Source organism: Colletotrichum karsti, assembly GCF_011947395.1.
Source record: "Colletotrichum karsti strain CkLH20 chromosome Unknown Scaffold7, whole genome shotgun sequence".
NCBI classification, from domain to species: domain Eukaryota; kingdom Fungi; phylum Ascomycota; class Sordariomycetes; order Glomerellales; family Glomerellaceae; genus Colletotrichum; species Colletotrichum karsti.
The window spans coordinates 581,001-602,641 of record NW_024065907.1 but is presented as its reverse complement, the minus strand read 5'-3'; the positions used below and the strand labels follow the sequence as shown (position 1 = coordinate 602,641).

General features: G+C 55.1%; 6 protein-coding genes across 6 annotated transcripts; 3 read left to right on the top strand and 3 right to left on the bottom strand.

The window, feature by feature from the left end:
* Positions 1–1,224: 1,224 nt before the first annotated feature.
* On the bottom strand, positions 1,225–2,838 carry CkaCkLH20_02999 (uncharacterized protein; the record flags this gene model as incomplete). The annotated part of the gene is made up of 1 exon (XM_038885718.1): positions 1,225–2,838. One exon carries the CDS (start codon positions 2,836–2,838, stop codon positions 1,225–1,227), a length of 1,614 nt encoding a protein of 537 aa, XP_038748917.1.
* Positions 2,839–3,757: 919 nt separating this feature from the next.
* CkaCkLH20_02998 (uncharacterized protein) lies at positions 3,758–4,424 on the top strand (the record flags this gene model as incomplete). Its single annotated transcript, XM_038885717.1, has 2 exons — positions 3,758–4,289; positions 4,342–4,424. 2 exons carry the CDS (start codon positions 3,758–3,760, stop codon positions 4,422–4,424), a joined length of 615 nt encoding a protein of 204 aa, XP_038748916.1.
* A 777-nt stretch (positions 4,425–5,201) lies between these two features.
* CkaCkLH20_02997 (uncharacterized protein) lies at positions 5,202–5,774 on the top strand (the record flags this gene model as incomplete). The annotated part of the gene is made up of 1 exon (XM_038885716.1): positions 5,202–5,774. The coding sequence occupies one exon, from the start codon at positions 5,202–5,204 to the stop codon at positions 5,772–5,774; it is 573 nt and encodes a 190-aa protein (XP_038748915.1).
* Positions 5,775–5,916: 142 nt separating this feature from the next.
* CkaCkLH20_02996 (uncharacterized protein) lies at positions 5,917–7,488 on the bottom strand (the record flags this gene model as incomplete). The annotated part of the gene is made up of 1 exon (XM_038885715.1): positions 5,917–7,488. The coding sequence occupies one exon, from the start codon at positions 7,486–7,488 to the stop codon at positions 5,917–5,919; it is 1,572 nt and encodes a 523-aa protein (XP_038748914.1).
* Positions 7,489–14,159: 6,671 nt separating this feature from the next.
* Positions 14,160–14,928, top strand: CkaCkLH20_02995 (uncharacterized protein; the record flags this gene model as incomplete). The annotated part of the gene is made up of 2 exons (XM_038885714.1): positions 14,160–14,740; positions 14,799–14,928. The coding sequence occupies 2 exons, from the start codon at positions 14,160–14,162 to the stop codon at positions 14,926–14,928; spliced, it is 711 nt and encodes a 236-aa protein (XP_038748913.1).
* A 4,941-nt stretch (positions 14,929–19,869) lies between these two features.
* Positions 19,870–21,550, bottom strand: CkaCkLH20_02994 (fumarate hydratase; the record flags this gene model as incomplete). The annotated part of the gene is made up of 2 exons (XM_038885713.1): positions 19,870–20,059; positions 20,112–21,550. The coding sequence occupies 2 exons, from the start codon at positions 21,548–21,550 to the stop codon at positions 19,870–19,872; spliced, it is 1,629 nt and encodes a 542-aa protein (XP_038748912.1).
* Positions 21,551–21,641: the final 91 nt, after the last annotated feature.

Sequence of the window (21,641 nt, the reverse complement as noted above, 5' to 3'; positions counted from 1 at the left end):
TACGCGTTGAAGAGGCTTGGTGGCGTGCTGGCTGTGCTGAGACCAAGACATCGGATTGAACGCCTCACCCAGCTAGCCGGGCTAGCCATCTTCGCCAATGGGCAATTATTACGTTTTGTCACGAAAGTGGTGTTGCACTGATTCGATTTCAGGTCTGAATCGGATTAGAAGACGGCACGCCGTCACGGTACCATGCGGTCGACTTATTCGAGAGATACTCTGACTGCCGGCCGAGTGGACGTGACATGTACGTACGTCGGAGACAGGGACCAGGGACCGGGGGTTCTTGTATGGGGAAAATGTGGTGAGAGAGGCTCCAAGCGCGCCGAGCTCTGTTTCCCAGAAGAGAAGAAAACGGGCCCTCGATAAACATCTGATTGCACCAATTTAAACAGAGTTTACAAGACGACAATGGTCTTCCTGGCAACGAGAATCTTTTTTCTCGCTGCACCACATGTCCGGACAACCCGGCGCGACTGGATGGAGACTTTAATCATAACACGGGATAGGGCAAAAAAAGAAGGTTTGAAGAAATAAAGATTGAACCTTCGGAGCCGCCTTATCAGTCGTGGTAATTTTGTTTCTTCTTCTTGTTCTCGGTCTCGAGTATCGGCAACCCACTTCTCACTTGGCTGCGTCTCAACCGTATCCGCACATGTCTGGGCAGTTCTTAGCAATGGAACCGCGTTGTTTCCTCCCTCTCGATCGTCTCTTCTGATTCCAAGACAAGGGAGAAACCCGGATGCTAAGAATAACACCACACGAAGTCGACCGAACACGACGCGGGAGAAACGTTCCTGCATCTGCTCTGCCCTGCCGATCCGCTGGGCGCATTCTCCACCCAACACGAGCTCTGTTAATCCTCGATGGCGCCGTCGCTGGGTCGGCGGCGCTGTGCCTGGACTGCGGCTCCCCCCGCAAACAGCACCACCCCCGGCACCCCGGCATCCATATCCATGGATTTCCATCCTTTCTCCGTCTCCGTCCTCGCTGAAATTTCAGTCATCAGTCCCGTCCCGACGGCCCCCACAATTCCCTCGTCGGTATGTGGCCGCCGTCGCTGGCTCTCTCCAGTCTCTTCTCCAACGTTCCCCGGACAGAAGCCCGCTCACACTCCGGGGTTGTGTCAACCACAACCGTTCGCGACTTCTTCTGAGAATAAACATAGCTTGATTGGTCTATCAATATCGTGAAGTATCATACATTCTCACCGACGGTCTCTAGTCACCTCTTCCTCTTGTCAATGACGTCTTGGTTCTCAAGAACAGGACCCGTGACGAACTGCTGCAGCTTCTTAACAAACAAAACCATATCTTCCGCGAGCTTGACAATCTCGGCCTCGGATCCTCCCGTCAACGCAACCGCTTTCGACGTATACAGGAAGTACCGGTTGAAATGGTATCCCTGAGCGCGAGCTGGACCTGGCCCAAGACCACGGTAGGAGAAAATGCCATAAGCCCGGCCGGAGTGCTCACTGAAGTGGTGAATTTCTCTGGTGTTTTGTGTCTGCTGACCCATGCGCCTCCATGAGATGAAAATCTCGTCGTTGGGCACGGGGAGGTTGTAGTGCCGCACCAGCAGGTCCGCGAGATGGCCGAGCTCCCACCGGTAGCGAATAAGGCTCACAGGATCGATTTCTTCTCGGTAGGGCAAGGGTTCAGGATTGCCGGGGTTTTTGACCGTTTCCCTCAGAAGAGTACGCACGTTAATGTTATAGCCGCCACTCCAATCTCCCGGGCAACTCTCCATGAACAGCGTGGCCATGGCGGAGATCCGCTCGTCATTTGCTTGAGAGTCTCTGTCGTCGCTGCCAGTGTCGTCGTTCTTGGGCGTTTCCAGTGCATTCCATCGATTCTCAAAGTATTCCAGGGTCTTCCCCGAACGCGTCCAGGACTTGCTCCAATGGTCATCCTCGGCTCTGAAGAAAAAGCCATGTCGATCCCAAGTCTCGTCACCCGTACAAGCATCTACTACCGACGCGCAAAAAGCATTGTACGCCGCCTCTTGCTCTTCCGTTGGTTCTTTCGGCTGAAGGCTCTCCGGTTCCGTGTCGCCATCGGTCGGGATGTCAAGGAGAGGGCTCGAAGAAGATGACAGAGTTTTGATGATTGGTCCTGCAAAGATAGACCCGCACATCCGAGCCGCGTGAGATATGATCTCGTCATGAGGTGTGACCAGTATGGGGGTGTCCATTCGTGCAGGGTCGCCTTTCGAGAGATCGGTAATGTCCCATCCACCAGAGAAGCAGTTCGGCGAGACGAGGGTGGCGCGACAACCATCAGCAATCGCGTTCTCCAGCCTCTCAAAGTCGAGTCTTGTCTCCAGCCTCTCAAAGTCGAGTCTTGTGTCGCGGTCCCGAGTGTTCATGAGGAATCCGGTCTCGCTGAAACCGATGCCGAACAGCATGAGAAGCAGGGGTTGGTCTTGTCTTGCTGCCTTTGCTGACATCTTTTCGACGTGATACAGGTAGGACTCGATCATCTCCTCCGGGTCGACAACTGTGACGGGCGACAGCTGGTCATTCTCGAGCAATGGCTTGCTCAGGACGATCTTCTGGTTGTCATCGACCTTGTTTCCGTGTACACAGTCACCGTGTCGGGCGATGACATCGGTCGGGGACGCTGTGGTAAGCCAGACCTGTTCGGAGCCGAGGCCTTTGAGCATGTAGTTGAAGGCATATAAGTCAGAAAGGATCCATCCTTCTCTGGAGGGAGAGCCTGACTCGATATCCGGTGATGCTGCGGCAAGGATGATCGCGTCCTGGTGGACGTCGGGGGGCGTTCTGGTTCTGAAGGTACGACGAGGAACATCGCGGAGTCCGTGAAGATTGGTCGCCATCCTTGCAAATCCTGTGTCTGTTGCCAATGTTTCTGTTTCTGTTTCTGTTGCTGGTGCTTGTGCCTGTTGCTTGTCTATAAGGAAGGAATAAGTGGGATGTATGCCTCTTATATACCTTACTGGTGCGGACTGTGCGCGCCGAGTGATTTGGGTGGTTGCCTGAAAACCCATCTCCGTCTGCATTTCAAGTGAGTTCAGTCATACTGTTGGAAAATCAGAAAAACCACAGATGTACCAAAGGCAAAGTTGACGCGCCAGAGGCCCCTCACATTACACATAGAATTGTGATGATGCCGCCCGCCCAAAGTGAAATGTATCTTAACAGGGTTCGTGTCCGCGCGCGGTCGGCAACAGTTCTGATGTTAATTCTATGAGTTTATTCCCTTGAGAATTAGGTCAGAGTGAAATTCTCTGATTCCTATGTGAAAATACCGAGAATGAACTTGGGTAAACTGCCGGAGCTCCTTCGAAGCATACCTACGTCAACATCCATATCACACAGTGCCATGTATTTCTGGCAATCAACAAATTTTCATTGAAGGAACCCAGGGGCCTCTCTATTATTTCCGGAGGCTTTTGGAGTCATCGATGGATGGAACCGAATCTAAAGACGGCCAAGGTTGGCTAGCGAATAAAAATAAATGTACCAAATCGGCGCCATAACGCTGAGGAAGCATGAATCTACCGGTATGTCAACCATCGAGGTACTCATGGCCAGCCCTGGTGATCCCGCGAGCAGCAATCATCTCCGATAAGTCTGTTGTAGTATATATATCATGAAGGAGTTTCCCATTCTTCAGCTCTAGATTCTTGGAACGCAGCGCCAACAATCTCACAAGCCCAAAGCAGAAAACTTCGAAAGAATAATAAGATCTCAACAAAACCAAAACTTGAACCATATATTACAAAACCCGGCACGATGCTGCCTACTACCTTTCGAAGAGCTGTTGCCTCCAGGCTGGCCATGCCTCGCCCAGCCGGCACCGCTCAAACCACCACGCCTCGCAACAACACCCTCCACACCCTCGCCACCTACCGGCCTCAGCTCAACGTCAACATCAACAAATCCGGCAACCGTTTCGGACCATCCCAAATCCGCGCCAACAAGCCTTTCTCAAGATCGTACGCCGAGCACTGGGGCCTGGGCCGCGCCGCGCCCCTCGTTCACGGCCTGACCCAAGAAAACACGGAGCTGCGACAGTGCAACGAGGAGCTGAAGCTGTTGAACGACAAGTCGGTGCTGATGCTGGACGACTCGAATCTCTTGATGGAAAAGTCGAACCTCTTGATGGGCGAGTCGATACTCCTGATCGAGGAACTGGCGGCCAGGGAGCGGACGGCCAATCGGATCTCCTTCTGGGCGCTCCTCTTTGGGGGGTTTGGCATCTGCAGCGCCGTGTACTTTTGGCAGTTCCCCTCGGTCCAGAAGCAGAAAGAAACCCTGGAGAAGAGTAAGGGAAAGGAAGATGAACGGGGAAGCGGCATATCCAACGCTTACTCTAGGGGGCACGTCAACTCTGATGCTTGTATGGGAGAGGGAGGAGGGGGAGATGATTGCTGCGCTCTTCATGTCCTCCGCTCCATGAAATCATGATGGATTGTAGATTGATGGTTTGGAATTGTCAAATGGGCTGCTGGAGTGTAAAGTGTTCTCGGTCAGAGAAGAAATCAATGACAGCAGCTGTTCACCACACCTTGAATGGTTCAATTTGACTTGTAAAACACACCACTCGTACTAGCATAATCTGGATTCACACATAACTGGAGTCTCTGGCGCATACCCCTTTCAGGTTCTCCCCCTCCATTCTTACATCGGCCTGAATTGGGAATGACCGTTCCGGTAATATGGAACCAAGGAAGGTTAGAATTCTGGGTCTCTGCTGCCTCCGATTTCATAATCCACTACACGTATAAACATGAAACGTAACTACCTAGGTCAAGATCGAGTACGGTTGTATGGGAGTATTGATCGTTTCATCCATGTTCCTATTGCTCTCATGAAGTTATGCTCCCTTCATACTAAACATAATCAACGAGATCGGATGTCAGACTTCCAGTGATATTGAAAATTCTGCTGACCTTGTGAAAGGAGCTTGTTGGATCCAGCCGTGGAAAGCTAAAATCCTCTCCTGCACAGCATCTCCGGCTGATTCCCGTCGGTGCCTACTTTGCCCATTCAAAAATCTCAGTGACTCCTATAAATTCTCTTCGCTCGTGGCTTTAGAGATGGAGAACGACTTGTGAAGTTAAGCATTCCACCAACTGTGTTAACGACGAGCAAACATCGAAAACAACAGCAAAGCAAACCAAGCGACACTCGACCACAAACTGATTTCTCGACTACAAAGCCCGCCCGCAACACAATGTCGCTTCTCGGCGCCCGCAAGGCCTTGAGCAACACATTCACCAAGCAAACACCTCTATCCTCCATCCCCTACACCACCCGTCCAGCGATGGCCACACTATATCGCGGCACGCCACCTCCTCGCCTTGCAGTCCAGGTCTCAAGATACTCCTCCCGACAACGGGTCTCCAACTGGCCGAGACCAAGGTTCCACAGGAAGGTTGAAGCCGAGTACTGCATAAACCCAGAGCAAGTGAGGAATATATCCGAGATGTTGAAGAGAATCGTCAAGACCGCGAAAGAGAACACCCAGCTGGCAAGAGAGATTCTCAGGCTGTCAAAGGACAATCTCAGAAGTCTGCACGAGCTCCAGACGAGTCTGGATGAGAAACCATTGGGCGAGTCCCGTCCGGCCTTGCAAAAGCAGACGGAAGCGAACAGGAAAGCCGGTCACATCGACTTCCGTCGGTGTTGCAGCGTAACCATAGGATTTCTTCTCGGCTTTGTCTTAGTGCAAAAGCTTTTAGGCCTTCACCACCTCAAGCAAAAGGAGCAGGAGAAGAAAGACGAGCCATGGGAAAACAATTGTTGAGATCCTGCTGCCCGTCTGGCACAAGAACCGAGCACCACTGCCAGATGTGGAATTGGAAAGCGGCGTCATCATAAATCACCAACGTGTACTGTTATAGAATAAGCTTTATTTATCTCTATCAATTCATCACATTTTCCCCTCTTCAACCGTCGTCCCATAACTGTCGACTCATGATGATGGGCCGAGCCGGGTCCCACGGCCCGTAGATCTCGTTCTTGTACTTTTGCAGTCCAATAAGCCACCAACTGCACCCTCCCATGGCGATGGCGGCGATGAGCACGCTGACGACCATGCCGATGACAGCACTCTTCCAAGGCCAGCAACAGCCGCCGCCGTTATCGCCGAGGATGATTCCCACACCAGCGCCGGCTCCGAGGACGAGAAAGACCGTCATGGCATAATGGTACCCCCAGCTCCGATGGCGCGCGTACCTCCTGAACACGGGAAACAGGCCAAACACCTCGATGCTGAACAGCGTCAGGCTGAACACCTGGCCCGTGGAGGGCAGCCGGCTCGCCAGCACGGTCGAGGCCATCAGCGCGGCGTTGGTGGAGAGCGAGGCGGGGATGTTGACGCGCACGCCGCCCGAGTAGTCGAAGAAGAAGATGTTGATGGCCAGCAGCCAGAAGGACATGGCCCAGATGCTGTCGCTCGAGGTCGAGCGCGTCAGGGACTTCAGGATGGGCGACAGGCCGAGGAGGGTGGAATAGATGAGGATCGCGCTCTTGACGGTCCCGACGCGCTGGTGCAGGCGGCTCGCGTCGTCGCCGGGGAGCGGGAAGGACGCCCGGCGCGGGAGCGGGTTGTTGCTCGTCGTCACGACTTCCTGGCTGTGTCGGCGGTAGGGGGTCTGCGAGGTGGCCGAGGTCGTCGAGATGAGCGAGCTCGCCGACGCGGAGTGGGAGTGCCGCGCTAGCCGCTCGGCGCTGGCGGACAAGTTGCTGGTCGAGCTCGTGGCCGTCGTAGCCGTGGAGGACTCATCGACGTGCGACGGCGGGCGCCTCGGCATGCTTCCCGTCCTCCGGCTAACCGTCTCCCGCCTCCCCACGGCCGCGCCACCCGCTCCAACGACACCGGTCCCGCCCTGCTCGACCGCCATCTGCTCCTCATCGGCCTCCCAGCGCTCCCACAACAGCCACCCCAACCCCGTCGCCAGGCTCCCCCAGGAAACGATCGACACGGGCGACACGCGCTCTTGAAAGATGAGCACGAAGCAGACGATGAAGACGATCACCGAGCACACGTGCTGCACGATGACGGTAGAGTCTGCGACCAAGGGCCAGAAATCGTACGGCTGCAGGCGGGGGTTGCGCTGCAGGCTCTCGAGGAAGGTGGCCTGGTCGGTGTAGTTGTCCGGGTAGCTCTGCTTCACCCACATGAGCTTCTTCCAGGTGCGCTTGCGGCTGCGACGAGACCGCGAACGGTGCTGACCGTTGTCGGAGAGCGGGTCGATGCCGCCGGCATTGTGACGGAGACGGGCGCGGGCGGCGCGGTGGTCGGCGCCGACGCTGCCGTCGGGAAAGAAGGGGACCGGCCGACGGGGAGGAGAGGTTGCTAGGAACGCATCTTCGGGCGCGAGGTGTGATCGATTTTGTGTTTGGAGATACGTGTTGCCGCTGAGCGCGGAGGAGGCGCCGTTGAGGCCGGCCGGGAGGGTGGAGGAGCGGGTTAGGGGCGGGAAGGCGTCGTAGTCCGTCGGTGTTGTCGGGGACATCGGGCCGTGACCGCCAGGCGCGGCTTGTACTAACTGGAGTGCGATGACAAGACTCAATGGCTTGGCAAATGACTTTGGTGATGGGCTGTTGGCGTTGAGGCGTGAGACGCTCTCAGCCTCGCGGTCGCGAATGGACTGAAGTTGGATGGAGGCGCGTAAGGCTGGCCACACCAGCCCACTCACCCTGAAAGGCCGCCCTGGGAGAGAAGGAAAAAAAAAGGGAGCGTGCACAGACGGGGAAAGGAGATTGGTGGGGTCCGATATTCGTACAAGGTCCCCCCACCCGGACCATCTTCTCGATTTGGGAATCTTTTTGGCTGCCTTTTCGGTGGCCGAAGGGAGCGGCATCCGTCGTAAAGAAAACACACCACTTACCTAAGACACCATACCTTACCTAGGTACAGATCCATACCTCTGTGTTCCCGGACGACGGACGGCATTGTGAAGCATGAGAATGAGATGGATGGCACTTTACGCAAGTGAGGCAGGGAATTATCCCGTCCGCTCATCTCCAAGCAAGCTTAACTTTTTTTGCCCGACTCGGGAATCGGGTATGCACCGAACCTACCTTAGGGAATCGTTGATGCCTGCAAAGGAAGACACAACACCACGCAACACATTCAGAGTTGGGCATCGTCTTCGCAAACTTTCAAGAAGTCAATCTCGACCGATGACGCGCAGTTGGTAGACGACACCAACCACGTCCGCGGAATCCAACGCCGTGACTTTGAACCCTCCCGAAACCCAAAAAGCTTGCGCGTCGTCAACGTCAAAAGTCGTCGTCGTCCGATCCGTCATCCTGACTTTCCGGCGCGATGCGGGACGAAGGTCAACCAAATACCTACATTCAATCTACAAACTCACCCCACGAACACGTCTGCCATCGCGACCCGCGGCCTCCCATCCCCGGATTTCTTCATTCGTCCATCACATCGACATGCCAGATGGGCTGCGCCGCCCGCATAATACCGAACCATCGTCTTGGTCCACTAGCACCGCCGTCTCGCCCGGCTACCGAGTGAATTTTGGACCCTCCGACGGAGTTCCACCTGCCCAAATTGGGGGACCGGCATCACCGTTCCCGCCAGCGCCCCAAGGGCCCGCGGAATACGAATAATCAATGGTTCCAGAAGCTCTGCATCTCGGCCGCGGCCTCTCCTTCTAAAATCTTCGCATACGCAAAAGATGGAGACCCGCAGTAGCTCAAAGCTTGTTTGTTGCTTGATGGATTCCCCCTCACAGGGCATCACACTGGATCTAGCATCTCACGCGCAGCTGGACTTGCGGTTCCCACAGCACAGGATGGCGCCACCAGCAAATGACTGGCGGGATCCCGCGCTGGCTGCCTGCTGGGTGGTGGTCGCGTGCTTATGTGCCCTTCCCAGCTGGCCTGAGGACTACCGCTCCTCTGGGCCTCTGGGCCTTTGGGGTCGTTCAAGCCAAGGTCGGCCGGTCCAGACCCTCACGGCGCCCTACAGGGACTAAGCCAGAAGAACGCCAGGCTGCAGTCTTGACAGGCCGGGCGAAGTTCGCTTGGATGAGACTCCTTATTTTGGAACCTTCGCGGGCCAACCGGAAGGTCTTTCCACGGCCATTGAGCGACCAGTGGCCTCTGCCTCCCGGACTTTCGCAGATCTGGCCGAACGGGAAAGGGGCCCGAGTTTCTGACGTTTCGGCGGTTGCTAGTGCGAATAGCCTCACCTTCTCAGCTCTAATGGGGGAGCATCGTCGATCCCCTGTTTTCCTTCTTTTATTTCCGAATGCTCCCAAGGCACAGGGCGACATGACATCAACGAAAGCGAGTGATCTGCGACAATCCGGCTCGACCTCCCCCCTCGACCTCGACCTGAAGCAGGAATTGCCGGACATGCTTGGCAAAGCATGCGGACTCAGGTCCATTGAAGTTTCATTCCACAGCGTCCCGTCCCATTCTCGATGGGCCGGCCAGGGAAGCGTATGGGTGGAAATGCTGTTGAAACCGTTTTGACGCTCAGACAACCTCACCTCGGGGCAAGAAGAAGCGGGTTTTGCTGCTCCTGCCGGTGTGGGGGCCTCGGTTGCGATGGAACGAAACTGTCACAGGAGACGGGGGAGACGGGGCTCCAGTTGCCATGGACGGCCATGGTCGGGAATGCCTGCCTGTTGTCAATGCGGTTGATGCTCGCTCGCAGCCTCGCAGCATGCTCAATGTCGGTGGAATGGACACTTTGATGAATCATGGGCTCATTTCTGAAGCCAGCGGACCTGGAGCGTCACCCTGATGCATCCTCGAAAATGGCCGCGGGTTTTGGGACGGTTTGGGTGCTGGAATTAGGCGGCATTCGCCGTGTCTCGAGCGCGCAGCGAACGCAGAAACTGGAGCAGTCGTCCAAGACACCGTCGAAATCCCGTCACTGATCAGTGGATCCTTGGTGTCGATCCATTGCTTGGATGCAGCAGGTTTGTCTTTGGCGCCGGCTCGCGCTAGACAAAGCAGCAGAGCAGCGTCTGGTGTCATGATTCAATGGCTGGGTATATCAGAACCTACGGAGACCTTTTGTTTGACGCGGGGCCCTAGGACGCCGTCAAGTTGCATGTCGAGAGGCGATCATTGCTGACGGGAGCTGAGCAGACAGAGATGCAGTCATTTCCTTCGATTGGCCCTCGTGGCAGTGTCTTGGCCCGTCCATTGATCGAAGCAGCAACGAGCGGCGGTATGCGCTGTGCATTGAGTCGGGCGCAGCTGAGTGCAATTTCCCTCTGTACGAGGTCGCGGGACGACGGCGCCAAGCATCGTGATGGGCGCAGAAGCTGGGACTGGCTGGGCTTCGCATTCTGGCCGCAGCGGGAAGGGGTTCCTGACTAAGCATCCCGGACGGCGGGTAAGGGCCGTTTGGTCCTCCAGGGACAATATCAAACGGGGCCAACCGATAATACACGGACAAACGAGAAGAACCAGGGGAAATATCAATGGAACGCTAACACGGACAGCAAAGTATTACAGATACCCAGCAATGGCAGGGAGCCTTGGCGACCTAGTACACACGCCAATACGCCTTATTATGGCGTAGAGAGAGGCAGGTGGCCTCGTGCCGTGCGCAATTCTACGACGTCCACATGGGACATGGACAGGCACGGTAACAACCAACCGTCCATTATCGTGGCTGAGGGGTAGTGCCCGTCCATGCGTCCGTCAGTCTCTTCTGAGTGGATGCTGTTCAGGCTGTCATAATTAACGATTTACAGGGCAGTGGGCTGGCTGGAATATTGCTCGATATTTTTTTTCTCCGAGGACAGATGTCCGCTCGGTCGCTTCGCCCAGCGGCCTGGAAGCGGCGGTGATATGCTGCAGTTGCCAACTGGGCACATGGGCTGATGGGTTTTGGAGATTCGCTTGTTGTTGAAGGCAATACGACCGGCTGGCAGATGCTTGCCCAAAGGAAGGGGCCCAAAAAGGAACCTCTCACACAGGGCAGCTCCCCACGTGCTCCCGCTCGCACATGCGGACGGGCAGAATGGGGGAAATGAGAGATGGGGCGGCGGCGGCGAGGGAACACTTGGAAAGCTTGATTTTGCTGGATCCTGTGGGAAAGGGGAGCTGCGGCGTTTTGGGTGGCTTGCTGTGATGCTGCGACGAGATTCCAAGGTTGCACAGCAGCAGCAGGGCGCGGAAACCGAGAGTTTGTGGACTCTTTTGAGTTGTACAGGACATAATTGTCGCCATCATTATTGCGTCCGCTTGGCGAACACTAACATTCCAGCTTCTTGCTGTCACCAGGCGCGGCCTTCACGATGATCGCCTCCGGCACATCATCACATCCTCGAAGCACGAAGGCACTGATTTCAAGGGTTTTCCGGCCTCCCAGAACCGACAGCTCGGCCTTGCAGTTTTTTGATCTGTCACCCGTGGGAAATCTGAGGGTGGGTGGGCATCTCCACGAATCACAAAGGCGAATGAGACAATGTGCTGTCCGAATGGGGTCATTCAGCTCTGCATCTGCAGGGCCCTGGTAGCACTAGCAGAAGCAAGCTCTCGCTTTTCTCACCAACAGATGTCGTTGCTTTTCCAGCTTTCCTTCGTTTCCGTTACCGCAAAAGAGCTAGACAAGCTGTATTATACAGCACTCTCTTCTCGATTCTAACCGAATGATTAGGTGAGATGGCGGAGCAAAAGCTTGACTTTCTCCCCCCCTTGAACCGACCCCAGAAGCACATCTCGTCGGACATCAGGCTGTGACGGCAAACGTCGAGTGTCATCAACTGGAATGAAGGACCCGTCGACAGTTGCAGTGGCATTTCGTCTCTTCTTTTTTTTCCTCGGCCAACCCAATGGAAAAACCCACCGGACTCAAGCAACGCATGGGACCCCTCGTCCGGCCTTCGGTCGTGACACATGGGGATCTGACGACCAGGATGCGCCGCTTTCCCTTTAAGATTCTCGCAGGCAGTCTGCAGTGTCTCTCTCGCGTCCCTAGAAACCCGCGGCCCTTTTTTTACCCCTGGTCGATTGGTGTGCCCTGCACTGCGGGCTGCTAGTGCCTGACCCTCTCTCGACAGTCACAGTCCCTCCTCCTCCTCCTCTTCAATATGCCTGAACAAGGGGACTTTGGGGGACCTCACTAACAATGCCCCCGGTAGACTGTAGCACGACCAGCAGGCCTTTTGGTCTTGGGCGATGTGTGTTAGTGCGGTCTGGTCTGCCTATCCATACTCCACCCAGCTCACCCCGCGCCGCAAAACCCATCGCCAAGTTTCCAACGAGACCAACCTCTCCGACTCGGTTTGGTCCTAAATCGGGATACACACACACGAGATTTGGAAACACTTCCCAGGGGACACAGTGACTGGCCCCCAAACAAACCGACCGTTCTCCCAACATGGGTGCCGAGAAAACCGAGTCCCCGACAGACAGCACGCAGAGAGCGAGCGGGTTGTGGTGAGAAAAACGCTCCGGCATAACACAGAAGCAAAGACCAGGGATCGCCGAGACCGTGGTGAACGAGATCGGCTACACGGCAGGCTACACAGAGGAAGAAGCCTTCTCTACTCTCGTTCTCGTTACAGGCACAGGCACAGGCACAGAGGCCGGAGTCAGTCATCAATTGGCTGGCTGCCGCTGCGCCGCGGCCTGTCGGAATGCCGTCCACCAGCGCTAGCCTGAATTTGAATTTCGCTGGGCTGTCTTGAAAGTTTAAAGGCGAAGGGAAGGGTGGCTTGAGGCTTGCCCAGCTGCTGCTGTGTACGGATATGTACTCGTAAAAAAGACACAGGGTAAACCTGTGGAACCTGGACCTGGACCTGGGAGGAGAGGACGCCAAGCGGAAACACTGAACCCAGGGCAGCATGTGGGAAGACCATGTTCGAATCATCCACTGTCGACAGGGCGCACCGCAGGTCCACAGGGTCCAGCCCATCCCTGCATCCCTGGCCGAGCCTAGATCCCCTGGCCCTGAACCTGTGCTGCCGCTCCCCCAGCCAGGACGCCCCGCTAAGGAGCACCAGGAGTGAAGGGGGACAGAGAGAGAGAGGAGAGGAAGAAGCTGTGAAAGCAGCATCCATCCAGGACGGAGCCACAGCAAGGAAAATAGAGTCCAGCAGAAAATAGACCGATGAGTGTGGATTCGAGAGAGAGAGAGTGAGTCCGTCTTGCAAGCCATGCCATGTCAGTCCCAATGCGTACTGAAGTACTTGTAAAGCTCACATACCACGGATATACATAGTTCAACACATCCCGCCCACGCCCAGACTTCCGTTCACCTTATCCTTCTTGACATAATACCGCCCGCAGCCATCTCTTCCTGCACAAAGCCCGCTCCTCTTCCAGGCCGCTGATTACGGACAGACGCCCATTCCAGACTAATCTCTCCTTCGTCCAATTCTTATCTCTCTCTCTCTGCCTCTCTCTTTTGTCTATATTACTACGAGACTCGGCCACTTCGCCTTGGCACGTCAACACAGACACCGGCCTCTCACGAACACCTCCTCTCAACTTAACCCGCATCCGGGCGAACACTATTATCAACAAGCGCACACCCCCCTCCATCCCTTCCCATTAGTCGCCCCGTCCCATCTTCTTCATTCCTCTTTCTCGCATCGGCGACGAAGGCAAGCAAGCAGGCAAGCACACACCAAGAGGAGAGGAGCAACAGAGGACCCGTTACTTGTTTTGTTTCACTCGCCTTTCTTTGCGAAAGGTTTCCCGCCCTCCATCATCCTCAGCCCGGGTTCACACCTCTCTGCTAGTCTCCGTCGTTATTCGGTCTGCTGCGCTCGGATACAACACGCCCACGCCCCCTTGTGCCTGACTCTGCAACTCTCGGGCTACCCTGCTTCGGTTTTCCTCTAATAAATCGGGTGCCCAGACCTGACATCCCACCTGCGGTTGTTCATCCCCCGCATCAACACCACACACACTCACACACCTACCTTCGACACCACACAACCTACTGGAAAGTGTAACACTTCTCCAACGACGGTCTTAATATATACAGCTTGCCGTCTACGCGCCTTGGCTTGGACGTATTGGTGGAACTAGCATCTTATACCAAGATCTCGGAATCAGTCACACGCTCAACATCACACGACATACATATCAGTAGCTTTACAGAGCTCCTTTTTTGCTTGGCTTGGAATCTGGGATTCGAAAAACATCAACACAGAAACCGACGACACCCGCACAACCACCACCAAAAATGAAGCCCTCAACATTCCTCTACGCCCTCGGCCTCGCCGAGCTGGGCCTGGCAATGCCCGTCCCGATGACCATCTCAGATATGGTCTCCCACGTCAAGGGCGAGGCCCGTCGCCTCACCCGCATCACCCGTGTCTCGATGCACCGCGCACGCCCCGTGGCCGTCGTCCAGGACGCGGAACAGGCCTCCAGGATCGAGCTCTTCGAGTTCGACAACCACCCGGTCTCCCCCTCGAGGGTGCTCCCCCCGTCAGTCGTCCTCGCGGCGCCCAGGCCGCTCAAGACGGACTACCTCCAGTCCCTCGCGAAGCACCCCCAGCAGCAGCAGCAGCCGGAGAAGGACAGGGTGGTCGACGTCGTGGGAGACGGCACCCCGGAGACCATCAGGCCGATGACGTTGAAGGACGGGCTGGCGGAGCTGATGCCCTCGAGGGAACGCATGCCCTGCTGGAAGCACGTCCAGGTCCCGCAGCCCACGATGGCCATCTTTGAGCAGCATCCCGATCTGATCGTCCTGGGCGCCGTTATCGCTCTGGTACTTATTCTTCTGGTACTGGAGACCGTGGGCAACACATTTCAAGGGTAAGGATCTCCTGTGTGACGAGATTTCGAAGAGTCTGTTCACTAACAACGAAAGCAGGGTCCGCAGCCACTACACAATCCCTCAAGGAGAGATTCGTCTGGAAGGAGACGAGAAGCCCTGCAAGGCTCCCTCATTCCGCTCTGACATGGCGCCTTACAACGATGAGGACGTCGAGAGACAGGCATGATGGGGATGATGACCAGGGACGAAAAAAAAAGGAAAAACGGAAATGGAAAATCCGGGGAGGTTCGGTTGGGTATAACGGACTATTAATGTGATTCTAGACATTTGCGATACCATTTTACTATTTTGAGCGCGGCGCTGGCTGTGGAATTTATCACGAATATTTATTCAAGCTTGGGGGACTTGTGGACTTTGGTGCTTTGATGACCGGAATAAAGAGTAATAACGACTTGACACTGGACAGGAAGTGGAGGACCGTTCATGAGAAAGAGTAGCCCGAAGAAGACGTCACATCGATGCGACACAAGCGGACGGTAAACAAGAGCCTCCGCCTCGAAGTCAAGACACAAAGCAAACGACACGACAAAACCATCCAGGAAGATTTTCGTAACACGTACCACATTGACCGAAGTTCGTCTGACAGCAGTCCACCGCTGCCCGAACCTTTACTAAAACAGTCTCTTGGGGAAGAACGGTCTTTGGAAGTAGACGGGCAGACATCAAGTGAGTGGATTGTGGTCCTGGTCTAGACGGTCGTGGATCTTCTAGATCGGGGTGGTAAGCTCACGGCAAAACATGTCGAGCCACGGGCAATGCGCACCTTGAGTGGGATACTGAAGAAAGACTGTCTGGCGTACTACTATGCTAGACGTATTCCGCCACGCTATAAGATCAAGGCGACGATGAGAATGACGAACGGCATAAGACGATGACAGCATGCTCATACGAGATCCGGTTCCCTGCGCAGAGGGCTGGCAGTCGAGTGCCTGCACCCCAGATAAGGTAGAGTCAGAGTAGAGGTCAACACCCCTACAAACAAGCAACAGTATATCACATCACTGTGCAGCGTCTTTCGATGTGTGGTGTAATTATGTGTTATAAGCACGCCTCACAAGCAGAAGTAGATATAAGCCGCCGTGGAATCGCCATTCAGTATGTGCACGCGACAAGCCAACAGGCCGAGTGCAGCGTCTGTCTTCGTCTCTCTCAGCTCTAGGCAATGTGTACCCATCCAGGCCTTTCACGTTCTCGACTAACCAGTTTACGGTTTGAGGTGCCGTCTTCCAAGCAGGTTTTCGTATCTGCTCGAAGCTACGATTCGAATACTCGGGACACAGGACTACCGATGAGGAAAGGTCGGAGTTGCAGTCGACTTAGGCTACCACGAGATAGTTGATCACAAACGTAGTGACGTTTCAGACGGGAGGTATTCTTTATGCAGACGCTTCCTTGAAACTAGTCATTTCATATCGTTGAAGCAAAGAGTGTTGTTGCTCAATAAGCGCGAAGAGGAGCGGATTCCCAAGGCTCTTTTGAGACCACACATATCTTTATAGATTCCGCGACTCCTCGCTCCACGTTCGGTAGCGATATTCTTCGTCTTGGGTCACGGTATGGTCAGTGAGAAGGCCGGGAACCTAAGGAATATAAGGCCTAGAGTATGACACTCTTGGTTCGAGACTCCGTGGCATTCAGAGTGTGAGGAGGGCCGTCTATGCCATCCGGGGGAGGCGAGCCACGGACCGGAGTAGATATATAATCGTCAGTGGTGCTACTGCAACTGAAGCATGGCGAACACATTCCACTTTCCGATCATCGGCGCCGTGTACACCCAGTTGATGATAGCTGGCAAGATCGTGCAGGCGACGGCGAACACCTTCGTGGTGTGGTGGTCCTGCACAATCACTCCGATCATCCCACAAGTCGACAATCTTCGATTTCATCGTCTGTGGTCTTTGGTCTTGGTGTATTCTACTATGAGTATCACGAGATATCGGCCCAAGATGCATTTGCAGCCGCGATCATCGTCTATTCACATCACCCATGGTCTCGATTGCAGACGCCTTTTGTTCCGTCTCAACCCAGGCGAGTCAGGTCCGACTCAGGTACCAGCTCTTATGCTGGTTGAAGAATAGGAATCGTCATGGGAATGAATTGAGGTTTTTATAGGACACGGGTTGGGCCGGACGCGGTCACGTAGTTCCTCTTTGGGACTCAGATAATTCAACCTTAACTCGCCGTCGATGCCCGACTCATCTAGCACTCACTCGGATAGTATACCGTTTCTTGGAGCTGTGTTTCCCGTGTGAACGGTGGAGCAGATGTGAGATCGACGGCGTGTTCCTTCTACATTTTGAAGATGGGCTAGCCAACGTACAGCGATGATGATGGAAGCTATTGATGCACAGGAACAGCTGTCACCTATATAAAACGTCACTTACACTCTTTCGTTACGCAGACCACGAGACAAACTTCGGCTTTGCCTGCAACAATGGCGCAGCACTAAGCTCTCAGAATTATCTCAAGCCATAACCTGTGGACATGTTCTCAGCCATAGTTGTGTATTACGTCGGTTCAAGTCCACCCAAGCAGCTTTTCTCTCGTCTCCGGGTGTCTCTGTTGACTTTAGTGTATTCGTGAGTGATTCAACAACTTGAAGTGTATCCATTGACAATCTGGAGTAGATTTGGCGTCTGTCTGCAGACTTGGAAGTTATGCTCCTTTGCCCCCAAGGTGACGGCACACGTCGTCAGAAGACTGGGAGCAAGATATAACCAGACGAAACATTGTCTGCCGATGATCGTTCAACAACACAAGTAGGGGCATTCTATAGCTGCAGATCTCTCAAGACAAATCACTCGGAAGGAGAAGAATCAGGCTTGGGAAAACGGCGTCTAAGAGAGGCGTCAAGCTGGAAAGATGCCCTTGATCTGAGCTGAAGCGTGAGAAGTCGTGCGAGCCTCAGCCGGTCGATGCGTGAGAATTCCACGGGCAAATGCATAGCTTGCAGTCGTCTATAAAGTCCCTTCCAACATGTCAACGAGAAGACCAAAGCAGCGTGACCCCATAGCTTGCGCATCTCGTGACCTCCGTCAATGTCCGGGTCAAGGTTCATTGGATCATCGCCAGTCCATCCGAGAAATGCGAGGTTTCCCAGCGGAGATATTCACATTATCCCCAGGTATCTCTATCGATCCCGGTGTATTCCAAAACAATACGAAGTCAAAAGGGGTACTTCACATCTCTCTGTATGTTCGCCAGTAATGGCGGTCTACCCTCATAGTGACCGATCCTCTCATTTCTATAACATCATTTACCATTCAAAGATGACCCAACTGACACAGAATCCTCCTGCTTTGTGGAGAGACCCTGGATGAGTTGGTATTCAAACCCGGCGTCATCCCGCTTCCAGCACCACGTGAGGTCGACACTTGCCGAGTTCCCGCGGCGTGCCATACCCGGTCTACCCGATGAGGGGCAATGTCCTAAATATAGCAAGATCTACTTCCTGTCAATATGAGAAGGCCTTGAAATCACTGAACCTTAATTTTGAGTGCTGCAAGAAGATCATGTTGGACGGGGACTTTTGTTTCCGTTGCGGCTATGACGGCAGTCGTCGTTGGGTGGGGGTGATGAAGATGTTGAGAGCGGGATGTTCTCGACAGCGCACACGAGTTGGGGAGCAGAAGGCTTCATTTATGCGAGAACCGGCTTGGTGATTGCCCATATAGAGAAGAAATCACTGTTCCTTCCATGTTTCATGGCAAAGAGCTGCTTCAATATGGCAGCCTGTGTGGTCTCTTCGCCTTCCTTGAGGAGCTTCCGCGCCGAGGACGACAAACACAATGTGACGATGTTGATCCTCGCTCGCAGCCCTAAAGAATCTCAGCACGACGTCTTTGTTTTATATTACCGACCCTGCTATCATGCTTCAAAGCAGTCTCTCGAGTATGGTAATGCCGGATAATCACATCAGCAGTCGAGCGTGTTGCTGTACGGCTTCTCATTCACGTCATCGAAAAGCCGAAGCCGCATTCCAATGTTGTGTATCAGTAGGTATGCTAGGAGCCAAGATCTATGACATGGCCGTGTTATTGATATCGCGCTCTCCTTACCTTCCAAGCTCGAAAAGTCATACGGCAATCCGACATCGGTGACTCTCACAAGATTACACGAGCCAGGCCGTGGGAAGTTCTCGCTGATATCAAAACATGCAATGCCACGTAGCTTAATTTGCTCCGCGTACACCGAGAAAAATAAACATCAATCATGAAACCCCCCCCCCCCCCCCCACCCTCAGTAGATGGAACAGACGAGAAGGCAGACGAGCTGAGAAGTTGCGTCTCTGAGCTTTTTGTCGTGTCCTGCCGATTGTTGTCGACACCGCTCTGTTTGACTGGTGGTACTATTTACAATACCGACAGGAGAGAGACGATGGTATCGTGAGTGAGTGCCGTCACGATATTTCCCGCCCTATTGCCTGGTACTCTGCCAGCTCGAATGAACATGACGGAAAGCTAGCAAGTTCTGAATTCCTTTGATAATTGGTCTTGGCGTTCATCGGCTGATTTGCCGCCAAGATCTCTCAAGGGCGATGCGCCCGGCGCCTGTGATAATGCAGGGTGACAGACGTGTATAATTAGCCACGGCTGCTTGGACAGCAGGTCCTCGACATGTTCATACTCGTCCGCGCTTCGGTCTTGGAATTTGTCGATCAAGCACCGTCGAAGGCTAGTGAAGCGTCTCTCATCCGTCCCATGAACGATGTCATCTTTAAAAAACACCCGAAGTGCTACGCCGCTCGTCGCTAGGACGGCATTTGGTCGCTCACATGGGATGGCAGGATGCGGGCTGAGCTCCGACGATGCGGGGTGCTTCTCACATGCAGCTACGTAATGAGAGTACATGTGAAAACGCGGGGGCGGGGGAAGTTTGCAGGCTTGCGGGCTCAGCCATATCTTCATGTATGTTTTTTTGGTGTTATTTATCTTTTTTACGTTCAAGTTCTACAAAACGGATCGCTCAAGACCGCATTGTCCTCTTCATAAGTAACAGGATATCGTTACGTAGTTTACACGGTGGGGGTTGGATTGGTTGGGGAGGCTTTTCAGCTTTCCGCATCTAAACACATTTTTTTGGAGGGGGCCTTCAGAGACGAAGTAATTTAGGACTTGTAGGGCTTGGGGCCGATCATGAGCTCGGGGCGGACGAGCTTGTCAAAGTCCTCCTCGCTGAGGGCCTCGAGCTCGAGTGCGCTCTGCTTGAGGGTGAGACCCTTCTTGTGAGCGTTCTTGGCGACCTTGGAGGCCATGTCGTAGCCGATCTTGGGGTTGAGGGTGGTGACCAGCATGAGGCTACCGCGTGTTAGTAATGAGTTGTGGGAAGAGCACTTAGACCAAGACTTACGATTCCTTCATGATGCTGGCGATCTTCTCCTCGTTGGCCTGGAGGCCGACGACGAGGTTCTTCTCGAAGGAGCGCATGCCGTCGGAGAGGATGCGGACGCTGTGGAGGAGGTTGCGGATGACGAGGGGCTTGTAGACGTTGAGCTCGAACTGGCCGTTCATGCCGCCGATGGTGGTGGCGACGTGGTTGCCCATGACCTGGGCGCAGACCATGGTGAGGGCCTCGCACTGGGTGGGGTTGACCTTGCCGGGCATGATGGAGGAGCCGGGCTCGTTCTCGGGGAGGATGAGCTCGCCGAGGCCGCAGCGGGGGCCGCTGCCGAGGTAGCGGATGTCCTGGGCGATCTTGGAGAGGGAGCCGGCGAGGGTGTTGAGGGAGCCGTGGGCCTGGACGATGGCGTCGTGGGCGGCGAGGGCCTCGAACTTGTTGGGGGCGGTCTTGAACTCGGTGCCGGTCATCTTGGAGACCTCCTCGGCGATGGCCTCGGCGAAGCCCTCGAAGGTGTTGATGCCGGTGCCGACGGCGGTTCCGCCCTGGGCGAGCAGGCGCAGGTCGGGGAGGGAGGACTCGACGCGCTTGACGCCGGCGTCGAGCTGGGCGACGTAGCCGGAGAACTCCTGGGCGAGGGTCAGGGGGGTGGCGTCCTGCAGGTGGGTGCGGCCGATCTTGATGATGTTCTTGGCCTCGAAGTCGTCGACCTTCTTCTGCAGGGCGTCGCGCAGGCTCTTGAGGGAGGGGATGAGCTCCTGCTCGATCTCGAGGACGGCGGCGATGTGCATGACGGTGGGGAAGGTGTCGTTGGAGGAGGCGGATCGGTTGACGTGGTCGTTGGGGTGGACGGGCTTCTTGGAGCCCATGGTGCCGCCGAGGATCTCGATGGCGCGGTTGGAGATGACCTCGTTGGCGTTCATGTTGGACTGGGTGCCGGAGCCGGTCTGCCAGACGACGAGGGGGAAGTGGTCGAGGAGCTTGCCGTCGGCGACCTCCTTGGCGGCCTGCTGGATGGCCTGGCCGATCTTCTCGTCGAGGCCGAAGCGCATGTTGACGGTGGCGGCGGCGCCCTTGAGGATACCGAAGGCCTTGACGATGGGAGGGGGCATGCGGTCCTGGGGCTGGTTGATCTTGAAGTTCTCAAGGGAACGCTCGGTCTGGGCGCCCCAGTACTTGTCGTTGGCGACATGGACCTCGCCAAAGGCGTCGCTCTCGATACGGGTGCCGGCCATTCTGGGAGCGGTGGTGTGCAGACTTCTCTGGAGAGAGAAAGGGCTGGCGAACTGTGTCGATCTGGAGGTCGAGGTCGTCGCGGGGTAGATAACTGCGGGGGAGGAGGATCGGGTCGAGCATGTGGAGAGGCTCTTTGCGCATGTCCTCGGCCTAACGGTAAGCCGTGAGCTGGCCAGGCCGGAAGCGGCGCGACGAGCTGGTGCGGAGCGAAGCATGACGGTTTCTTGGTGGCTGGCGCGTGTGGTGGTTTGTTTGAATAAAACGGCGGTGCAACTCGGGACTTGAAGTCTGAACCGAGTCAATTGA